The 12,891-nt window shown below is 21.2% G+C and overlaps 1 protein-coding gene across 1 annotated transcript in view; it reads right to left on the bottom strand.

Moving 5' to 3' along the window:
- Positions 1-1,058: 1,058 nt before the first annotated feature.
- The window catches only part of LOC112595981 (myosuppressin), a 15,649-nt gene continuing 3,816 nt past the window's right edge, over positions 1,059-12,891 (bottom strand). The window contains exons 2-3 of the mRNA XM_025341414.1: positions 3,306-3,539; positions 1,059-1,604 (exon numbers count right to left, since the gene is read on the bottom strand). Of these exons, the coding sequence (XP_025197199.1) occupies positions 1,504-1,604; positions 3,306-3,531 (327 nt within the window). The 5' untranslated portion in view covers positions 3,532-3,539 and the 3' untranslated portion in view covers positions 1,059-1,503. The remainder of the gene's footprint in view (positions 1,605-3,305; positions 3,540-12,891) is intronic.

The raw sequence follows: 12,891 nt of genomic DNA on the forward strand, positions 1-12,891 counted from the left end.
AACATTTATTGGCTGACACATATATTAAGTTCTGCAACACGAATATTAGGAAAAAAACTAAAACTCAGCATAACATTAATTGTAGTGTTTTTCAGAAATGTATATATCAATTTAAACAAGGAAAAATGAATAGAGCGGAGTATATAAAAAAGTTTCATTCAAGTTCAAAACACAAGTTTTTTAATTTTTAAACTTTTTTTTAAGTCAACACTATTTTTTAAAAATTAACACAATTTTTTATTTTATTAACACCTACAACATTTTTAACCATGCTTACAGAGAAATTTCCTCTCACTGTAGCTAGTTCTTGGACTTTAAATGGGAAAGACAAATTCGTTGATTGGGAGCCGATATATACGGCCACCTTCAAGTTAACGGAGCGATTCGATGCGGATAATTCCTACGTTATAAGTTTGGATTTATTTGTTTTATAAATTTACATTTATATTCATCCAATTAAAAAATTATTCTATTAAAATAAACTACAAATAATAATTTCTTTTTCAAATGTTTATACTATTTGATAATTATAATTAAACTGTATTCTTCTAAATTTAAATTACCTATTTTGAAATTATTGTTGTTCTGATTCTTCTAAAATATTTTATAAAGTAATACCTACAACACAAATAATATGTTTTAATCATAAAAATGTATTCATATCCAAAGTCAATATACATTAAAATTATTCTTTAGGATTGTCTACAAGACAATAGTTCAATCCATCTGTCATGAACAGTATTTTATGAAGGAAAATAGGATGATTTGTATTTGCTTGCGTAAAACATTGAATGTTTACAATTTTATACTTTAACGGAATGAAAAAAAAATACAATGCAGAAAAAAACGTAATTTTGTGTAGTTTTTTTTAAGTAATTTTATTGATTTATATTTATATTTAAATATATTTGTATAGTTTATAATAATAATAATCGTAATAATAATTATGGTTAACAGTAATTCAATCTAAATAGTGTACCAAATATGGTCTATTAATATTATTAATTATAGAGTAATAATATATATATAACATTTTAAGATGTTTTCTTACTAAAATAAATAAACAAATAAATAAAATACAGCAGACTAGTATGTTATTTTAAGTAAACATGAGCAGATATTCAATCCTAACGAGGTAGGTAAACAAATAATACATTAAAAATAAAAATAAATTAAGTCTTAAAAAATGTGTTCACAATAATTTTGATCTTATCGATATAGGTACTAAAATTCTACATTGCTGGGTATGCTATGTAAATCAAAACAATTTACGCGAGTAATAAATAAAATATAAATACAAACAAATGATCGAAATGTTAACCTTAAAGTATAGTTTTCTTTTTTTGTGATGTAGATAGTAGTCTACGTTTTTTCATTTGCAATAACTATATAATTTTTTATTATATAATATGAGTATATGACACACAAATATAATAAAGTTGTTTAGGATCTAAGAGAAGAAGAAGGAAGTTATCTTAAGTATATTTTAAAAAGGTATTGCATTTAACGTCTTCTACGACCGAATCTAAGGAATACGTGGTCCAGATCTTGACGTTTATCATTTTGCATTGCTGTATCAACCAATCCATCGGACATTCTGGTGTCTGTGAAAAAAAAAATCACCTGAGTATTATTGTTAACAATGTACGTAATATGTATGATAACATTTCTATATAAATATAATATACAAATGATTTTAAGCTATACTAATAGTTAATAAAATATTAATTTTAGATGAAAATTCTAGTAAACAAATTAAATTAAAATATTTTATAGCACTTTCATGCATATTTAAATAATTTGGATAAATTTTAAATATAATTAAAACCATTATTTATTAATCCGTAAATGCTCAATGAAATGTAATGTAAATCTTTATTTAGATATTTTTAATTAGAAATCTATGAATTCTCAATTAAATTAAAATTATTAAAAATAAGATGAAAGGCTATAGAAGCTGTACTTATCTGTTAGCTATTTATGTGCATAATATATAAATATAATTTATTTTACAACATTTTTTCAAAAATTTAATTAGCATTTTGCCTTAATTATAATATAGAAACGAGATATTAATTTATATATTTATTTTTCTGCGTTATATATCTATTGATGCGTGTTACTTATAGAAAATTTTTAGTTTGTGCATAGTTCTTATTTATAGGTTGCTAATTGCTGTATTTTTTATTATAAAATAATAAATTTAATGTTTAAATACTATTTATGTTTGATTGATATGTTGTCATATGTAAGTATAAAATTATAAAACATATTATATTAAGATAACTCTTTTTTTTTTTTTTATCAGATCTATATCATAAACTCATAAATGTTTCTAAATAAATATATTATGGATATATATAAAATCATATAAAATTAAATCTTTTATTTTGATTTCTGATAATTTTCGAATTGTTGGCTATTAAGGTATTTGCCAAGAGAAGTTTTTCCGTCGATGTAAAATTATTTATATATATATACATAGATATTGTAAATTTGATAAGGATATTTTTAGAGATCAGGTAAACTCTCTTGTAGATAGAAAAATAATTATTTATCTTATAAAACAACAATAATATGTTTATAAGACGCTCATGGTTTTTTACGGTTTAGTTTTAAAATTATTCACGTTTATATAATATTAAGTGTACCATACATGAATTGTTTATTTTGAAAAGTGAGATAATGTATATAAATGTATAATTTAACGTTGTAATACATAATAACTATGTAAAACAATAAATGAAAATAAGACTTTTTTAATAAAGAACAAGTAAAAACAAAATGCTATTTACAATATCTGGTGGCGTTTTTAAATTACGCATGTTGAACTCGCAATATTATAATTATTATTTTATAAAATTTAAAAAAATGTGCCACAAAGTTCCACCATTAGAGGTATTCTCTGAAGTCCTTAGTCTCTACTCTATAAAATGTGGATAATTTATTTTATCTTATTTTATTAACCTTTAAACATAATTTATGTTGATTGTAAAATAAAATATTTACAGATTGTGCAAATTCTAATTTAAAAAACACAAAAAAATGTGCATTTCCTATATACTTTTTAGTCTTATGGTTGTCGATTACTGACAATAATTGTAGTTATTTATATTTTAATTGTTTTTTAACCTAGGTACATACTTTACTACTTAATATTTGATTGTTTTATATGTCTATAAGTCTTATACTTATTATATACTATTATTAGTTATCACTGCATTTATGGTGAAGTACATATTTATTATATATATATAAATATAAATATATTGTTTTGAATATATACACTTTGAAAAATTACTCACAAGGCATAGGTACTGGATACTGTTTGTCTTGGATAAATGTTTCGATGGCGTTTGAAAGTGTACGGATAGTGGACAAAGTTAAACATGCTTCTCGCACCTTTGGCGGTGCGTCCTCCAGCAGCCCTGGCATACACCGCGTGGGGAGGTTGTTTATTCGGCACTCGCACACGCTGGCTACAACTAGTAGCACAAGTACGCTAGTCAACATTGTTCGATACGTAGACATTTTTTTTTCTACAAAAAAAAAAAAAAAATTTTTTTTAATAAATTTCATAAAAATTCTTAAATTCCGTAATGTATTGTGTTAAATAAGTGAAATACAATCATTGCTCGTATAGTGTACCTATAATTTATAAAACTATACGTTTTGCATATTTTGTTTGTTGCTGTAGACAAATATAATATTATAACAGAGTCGTTTATGTTATTCGTACATGGTAGTAGGCCATTTGACCTCCAATAAACCAATATTATAAGTGGGTAATCACTAATCAGTATTTTATTTGTTACCTATCATTTGTTCGACATCGGTAACACATATATTCAAGTCGAATTTGCGTTTGTCATTTTCCGCAAATCATATAGATATAATATTTCGTCGACGAAGATTTTGAATTGATTATATTTTTACTGTCATCAGTATGATTAATAGTCATACATGGTGTAATATTACATACTTATAAAATATTTCTTGGGCTATTAATTTTATCTTATTCTAATCGGTATCTAATTTTAAAATCATTAAAATTTTTGCGTTCTGGAGTAATTATTTTCTATTATAATTATAATAATATAATTTGTTTTAATAGTGAATTTTGTATGAAATTCTGTCTAATAAAATGGTTTAATTAACTTGAAATAATACAAAGCAACACTTTTTGAAACATGACGGTATTTATATGTTTATGTTTATGATACATGATATTTATTAGGCAATAATAATTATTTGTCACTTTCATAATGCTAATTTCCATATTTTAATATCTGTCAAGGGTTATTTTTTACTATCATAATAATTTTATTTTCATTTTTTAAACTAAGTATAATGTATTACATTTAATATACGAGTATTCGGTATAATCTTACTTGATGGTTATACATTTAAATCTTGTATCTTTTATTTGCGTATCCTTAGTCCTTTCACGCAATAATAATATGTCACATTAAATTAATATCTTTACTTCTTTTATGTAAGTTGAGTATTTATTATTTTTGATAAATGTCAAAATAAATAATTATTTTTCAAAAAAAAAACTAAACTACTATAGTTTTTATTAATTTTATTATTGTTTCGTTAAATCATTAACTAAATCGGAAAACTTGTATTGCTGTGTTGTAGGTTTCAAGTATTTTTCGCCAATGAGTAGAAAACTATTATAGATGCGTTTCATTTTAATTCGATGATACCTATAAATTACTATATACGAAAAAGCAATTCTAGGCGAAAGGAACTAAGCTACCACCCCAGTTGATCAACCTCTATTTCGAAGGGCATTTTACAATTTATTTGTATTACTATTAGTAATATAGTTTGACGAATTAATTTTTACTTTTTTATTTTTATCACATATATTATATAATAAATAAGCATAATGTCCCTATTCATATTTTTGATGTATTTTTTAGATTATCTGATGAAGTTATTGAGTATTTTGTCCTTAATCTTCAAACTTTTTGATTTAAAATCAAATATTTTATCATAGATTGGTATATAAGTAAAAAAAAAATTCAAATTTCAAATGTTCATAAACAATATTACGTAAATAGTAAAAAAAAATTGAAAATTATATTACGTTTAGGAAATGCTAGTTTAAGTATTTGGTGAAAATTTCAAATCTCTATATTTGGTTAATTCATTTAAAAATTTGATTTTTTCGAAAATATTTAATCTTTTATAAATTTATTTTTTTATTTTTTTCCGATTATTATGAAATATAATAGAGAAATATGGAAAATTTTTATCTTTCTAAGAAACAATTAGATTCAATTTCAATTGTTTAATTTAAGAGTTAAAATGCGTGATTATAGTTTATATTGAGATAAATGTTGTTTGTTTGTTTTTTTTTAAAATTAATTGAATATATTTTTTTAAGTGATAAATAAATAACTAAATTATTATTTTATACAATTATGGTCATTATGTGATATTACTATTTTTATCCTTAAATGTAAAAGTGTTTACTAAAATGCATTATACCTACTATTTGATAATGTGAATTTAGCAAGTTAATACATTATACTAAGACTTTATGAGGAGAAAGATAAAATTGGTGACAATATTTCCAAATAGACATTTATTTTTTGTCGTCAGAGGATTTAACATTTACGTTTGATTTACCGAGTTCTGACAATGGTGGTGACATGTATAAATTCAACCTCTACACATTTCGATATGATATATTGACATCCTGTACCCACATAAGCTCTTTATACTGATAATTCCTTAAATCCCGTTACAATTAGATAAACTGTAGAGTTTCCATTCAACATTAAAAAAAAAAATACAGTATTTGAGAGAGAAAAGTTACAACTGTACCTATATAGAAAAAAATGTACCTATTTCGAAGTTAAGTAAATTCGTCAGATATTAAAATGTAATATAAAATAGATCTATGAGTTCTGTAGTAAAATAACAAAAATGTTTTCTTATTGAGTATTTATAACGGTTAATTTGATTACTTTAATTGAGCTAGTTTTGAATCATAATACTTGAGTATACCCTTGGGTATTAATATTACTATCAAAATTAATACGTTAAAACTACTAGAAAATATATCTTGTTTTAAAATGTATTTTGTATAATATGTTCCATAAATTTCATTAAGGATTAGTGAAAAGTGTTATTTTATAGGTATTCTATATTATCCCTATAAGCTTCATGTGAATGATTGAAAATATTAGGATATTAGAAACTCAAAACTTAATAATAACTGACAAGAATAAGAAATATAAGAGCTTAAAATTGTTTAAATAATATTTACAAAAAAAAATATATAGCTGAAATTTTATTTTTAGTATTATTATAGATAATATTTTAAACATTATTTTAATACTTTCTGATTATTTGTATTTTCAGTAAATTAGTAAAACCATAAATTATAGATAAAGGAATATAGGTATCTATAGTATCTACTCGTATATTTTGGATCTTCACCCTCATTATGAGTTTTTATAGTATCTCTCATAGATTGAATTCACACTAGTCCCTATAGGTTCCTTCATGCTTTGTAATAGTATTTGATTAAATTTGCGGTCGATTTTATTGGTTGAGAATTCATATTATAGGTCTAATTTAGCTATTTTCAAAATTAGACTGTATGCTGTTATATTAACCATGTGTTTTCTGTGAGACAATTTAATATTAAAGTGCATTTGATTTAGAAGATTATAATTTATTTGGCAGTTATTATTTATAATTCTTGTATAAAAACTGAATAAAACATAATTTGCTCTTACAATCTAAATAACGATAACAATCTTTAAAATAAACTCAAAAGTTATAAGAACAATAGGTACTGTAGGTGTCAATATAGAATTATTATTATAAAGGAAAATACTCCTTTAAAATATTTGGAGTGCTAAATATTTTGATCGAAAAGACACGTACACATTTAAATACATCTAAGATACTGATTTAAAATTTCTCTAACGCAGTTCACTGAATAAAAAAAAACCAAGATATTCTTTTATAAAAAAAAAGTATTAATTACTTTACCAAGTGTTTGATATTAAATCACAAATAATAAAAAAAAAACTTTATAATGATAACCGACTTAAATAATATTATTGTTGTTAAAGATTATAGAGATATAACCGTTTTCCAATAGTTTGAGATAATAATTGTTGAATGTAGAATAATCAATAATAAAATATATAGTGTAATATTCATAAAGCAATAAATCAGTTTAAACTACATGTCATGATAAAATGTTTTCAAACAATTTCTAGTTGTTGCTTTATTAGTATTTTTAATCATGCCTTTATAAACTATTTAAAGAAATTAAAATAGTTTATTCTCAAAAAGCTCACTAGATTAGGTTATTAATCGATAATCACATGATATTTTTTTAGAGCTGTTTGTAGATGAACAAGTATTTACTGAAAACAATATTACTAGTTAATATTAATAATATTATGAAAAACTCACTTTAAAACCAATATATAATTTTCGTTTCACTTAAAATTTAAAATTTGATAATTTCTAACTTTTAAAAAAAAAATTAATATTTTATACTTAAAATTTAATTTGAGATATTGTAACTAAATAAATTGCTGATCATGAAATTATTGATTTTACAATTGTTTTATAAATAATAAAAGAAAAACAATTATTCAACCTATACCTATTACAATATACAATATTGTTGAACTTTCTAATAATGCAATTCCTTAAATAAACTGAACAATCTTCGCTACACGATTCGATAATATCGTTTCTTTTTAAATAATGTCCAACTAGGTATTAATTTAATAGGAAATTAAATACTTGGCAATTATCCTAAATTACTTTCTTTTGAAATAGTGCTATTAAGAGACTTCTTCAGACTATTAATGACAAAATGATTGCTTATAAAAATTGTACAATCAACGTAATTTATGAAAATTACAATTTTTTATTCTTCTTGAACTCCAAAATTATACAGTTGAATTTCATTTAATTTATTTGAATAAAAAAAAATTAATCTTATATGATTAAAAATGTTTGAAATTCGGAAAAATAATCATGTATTATACATTTAATCAAGATCTTTTATCATTTGGATATTTTCCCGGTTTTCTCAATGCACTGCTTTTTTAAATAAATACAATAATTTTATCGTATTTAAATAAACAAAATTACTATTATAAAACCAAATGTGTGTTACATTATTTACTCCTGGGGTTTTTTTTTATGAATAAATTTATAACATTTTTTTAATATGTGAATATTATATTATATTTATATTATAACCAAAATAATTTAAATTTGTCTGTTCGTTTTGATATAAATAATAAAAAAATAACATTGTAAAGAACGTTGGTGGAATTTCTTTCAGTCGAAAATTGGTTAGATGATTGATCGTGAAAGTACGGTTACGACAGAAAAGCAACAAAATCGTGTGCGTATATTTTTTTTCTGAGAGGTATGATCATAAAATAATTTAAAAAAATAAATCTTCCCTCTCATTTTAGTATATATCCATGATATTATTATAATCATGATTCCAACTTTATTTAATACAATTTAAATTTTAAATAATATTGTAGGTGTATTATTTTCATGTTTAAAAATATTGTATTGATAATATATTTAACGTCTAAAACCTTAAACTTTTAAAACACAAAAAGAAAAATATTTTTAATAAGAACCAATCAAATCAACTTATTGTTAAAGATAGATATTATAGTAAGTGTTAATTTTATTTTATTTTAAATGTTATAAATTGTAAAAAAAAAATTATTATAACGATATTTAATTCTTAATATATAATTAATTAACATATTAAAGATTTGATATTAATTTTTAAATTTTGTTACAAAGTTGCTGTAAATTATTTTGATGGTCAACTAAAACTATAACTGTATGTAAATTCAGCATTTTATGTAACTTTATTTTTTATAGAAAACTATGGTTAAAACCAAAATTAATTATTTGTATATTCAAATGTTTACCATTGTAAAATTGAATAACATTTTAAAACCTAATACTTAGTGATTTTGTTACTATATGAAAACATTTGAAATTTGAATTACATTTAGTAAAATTTCAAATGATAATGTTTAAAAAGGTTTTTTTATTCTTAATATAAAACATTATAAATATAAATTCTTAATAAATTAAAGGCAATATAAAAATAAAAAAACGTGAATTTAACATAATATTAAGTCGTACATTTTTAAAATAAATGTGCTTTGAAAATTTGTAATCATGAAATTAAATATTTAATATAGTTAATACTTGAAGAAGAAATACATTTAATAATAAAAAACGACACATTGTAATTGAAATTTAAGAATACGGAATGAGTATCAAATTCATTGAATAGCTTTTATTAAAGACAACTTTTGAAAATATTAAACATAAGTAGTACACATCAAGTTACAATTATAATTATCTCTTGAAACTAAACAATTTGTTTGTATATTTTTTATTTAATAATAAATTGCAATGTAATTTACTATTTTAATAAGAATAACAAAAACACTAAAAAATATTCATAAGCCACAATATGAGTTAACGATAATAAAATAATAAATGTTTATTAGAATATTAAAAAATAAAAATATGTATCTAAAATTTTAAGTATTGATTTTCAACTGTTGTAAGCGAATTTTGAAGATTAAAATTAAAATGATTTATTATTTATTTATTATTCAAATTATCTTAATTATTTCTAATTTTTATTACATATCTATGTTTTTAAGCTATTTATTGCCTACTTATATTTTTTAGGTAATATTTATTATTTCACGTATTTAATTTGTGTAGGTACCTACTTTATTATTAAAATATAAAATATAAAGTATAAAATAATTATAATTATTTTGTTAATTTTACTATTCTATTTAAAATTTACAATATGTTATGTAAATGTTTTCATACGAAGGTCATAAATAAGTATGTATTTTTAAATTATTAACTTAATTAATGTTTTAAAAGTTGAACGTGATTTATTTTTAAATTTCCATTGTTTTAAAGTGAATATTGTCAAATAATTAAATATTAAGTATAAAATAATTGCAATAAAGTATAAAATATTAAAATATGATATTAAACGTTATTATCATTTTTGTAAATTTAAGATGTTGTTCAATATAAAAGCTTTAATTAAGATATAATGTACATTATACATAAGTAAATATTATTAATTGTAAATGAAATTTTCTAATGTCAGAATTAAATTTAATTAATTGAATATTATGAAAATTTATTATTTTACGAAATTATATTCATGTAAAAGCTTTTAAGAAAATATGCTAAAAATAAAAACAAAAATGAATATAAGTACTGATATTTTAGTAACCGTAATGTATAACTAGATTTATTTGAAATGAAATAGTTTATTCTATAATATATATCAATAAGGAGTACCTAATGTCAAATGTGAACTAAAAATAAAATATACGAATAATGTAATATAATATATTTTAAAACTATTTCAAAATATATTTTTAACAGTTTGTATTTTACAATATAATTAATATTTATAATGTACAAACTACAAAATAAAAACTTTTGATTAAAATATTGCTTTTATTATGAACTATGATCTGCTTATTCTGCTTACAAATGTTATTTAAAAAAAAAAACCTTATCCAGAAGCTTAACTAACTAGGTAGATACTCCAGTAGCTCACTTGAAAGATATTTTTAGTTTGTTTGTGATTTGTAACATTTATACGCATTTTAATTAGATGTTGTGGAATTAACATTTTAATGAAAAAAAAACTTAAGTAGTTTACTTAAAAAAGTGAAATAACAGTTTTAATAGGACATAAAATAAAATAAAATATAAATCTAACTATGATAATGTATCTTATGTATCTATCATATAATTAATAATGTTGATAATAATTTCTAGAATTTATGTTCAATGGTTAGGTTACATAGTATCATTAGTCTGTTAAGTATAATATGTTATAGTTAAAGTCTATTATTAACAAAAAATTAGCGATATTTTTATAGTAATAATTTATCCAATTTAAATATTGAATTGTTAAATATAAAAAATAAACAGATATAGCACAATTAACTATTGTGTTATGACAATAAAATAAAAATCTATTGTAGTTTAAAAGTCATAAGTTTTGCTATTCAACAAATAAATAAGTACCTATAAATAAATTTAACAAAAAATATGTTAGGATTTATTAGATTAAATCATATAAGGAGGCAAATTTTAACATGTTTTAAAACTTCTATCATACATGATAAAAAAAAGCAAAAAATTTAGAATTATTTTCTATATATAATATTGATGCTATATTTTATTTTATTTTTATTTTTTTTGTTAACTGTATAAAACACATATTGAGTTTTTTTTCTAAATGATATTTTATATTTTATAATTTTTAACGAGATTAGGGATTAAAGGATTAAGTCTTTCTCTTTTTTTTTTTAATGCAAAATGGGAGTTGAAATATGTATATGTCGTATAGATTAACTTGTTCAACAATTAAAAGGTAAAGTATGTGGAACGTAGAACATTGTTTAATTTAACAAACATAACACGATCTTCATGATTAAAATCAATCAAATACATCAAATTATAATTTTTTTATTCATTTATATTTGAAATTGGTTAGAGAAAAAACGGCTTAATAAAATTATTGGATTTTTAATGAAAATAAAAAAAATATGAATGCTAGAATCGTATTAGAAAATAAATAATGAATTATATGTTATGAATTAAAAATCATACGACTATAATTGAAAAATACTTTCAAATTTTTCATGTAAGATAAATAAAATACACAAAACCAAAATAAATATAAGATATATTATATATAAATGAAAATAATATAAAACGAATAAGTAAAATTATCTATAGAAAACTACAATTTGACGTTAATAAGGTAGGTAGAATGAACTTAAAAGTATACATTTTTTGATTTATTGGTTACCCGTGTGTTCAAATTATAAAATGAACATGGGGACTAATTATAAAAGAATACTACATATAAAAATATTTAAAGCGTTATAACTTTATTGTTATTGCAAATGGATAATTATTGAAACCTTTAATTTATAAATTATGAATTCTAATTAAAAGGAGAAAAATTTATGATGGATTTAAGTTTAAAATAAAAAAGTATGATTTACAAGCCACCTTAGATTTCTACTATTAATTTTCATACGTTATTTATGAGTGTTTCATCGCCTAAACATACTAATTGTATTTAAGTTGATATTATTGAAATGGAAAAAATATCTGAATGATTTTTGACAAATACTGGTTAACTGATTTATAGTAACTGATATACAATATATCATAATATGTTCGAATAAAAATAATATCTTCATTTAATATCGATAAAACAATATGTTAAAGTACATGTATTATACTTATTTACTTGTCAATCGTCAACTGCTGTTATATATCGTATGACTTAATTTTGACAGAATTGACAAATGATTACTTTATATAGTTTAAAAATGTATTTATGATAGCCTATTGCGATCTGGTAAATAAATGAGTTAGATATAGAAAAGTATTAAAAAGGACTCCTAAAGAATAATCTTGGAATTTTATATAAATAGAATATTAATTAAGTTATATTAACAAAAAAATAATATAGTATTGAGTTTATTTTTAATATTAGAAATTTATGTGAATTTAAAAATATTAATAAAATCTAATATTTAGCGATTAGCAAAGTAGCAAAGCTAGATATTTTATAATAAGGTATTTTCATAGTTGAAAACTATTAATAATTGGTTTTAGAGGGTTTTAAAAATATTAATACGAAGTAGTAGGTGTGTATTATTTAACTTAACACTTTCACAATATCAATAACCAATAAAATTTACATATTTTTAAATTTACTATTAGTTTTTATATATACACACACACACACACACACACACACACACACACACACACACA

The sequence above is a fragment of the Melanaphis sacchari genome, unplaced genomic scaffold (genome assembly GCF_002803265.2).
Source record: "Melanaphis sacchari strain LSU unplaced genomic scaffold, SCAv2.0 Contig0_pilon_pilon, whole genome shotgun sequence".
Lineage (NCBI taxonomy): Eukaryota > Metazoa > Arthropoda > Insecta > Hemiptera > Aphididae > Melanaphis > Melanaphis sacchari.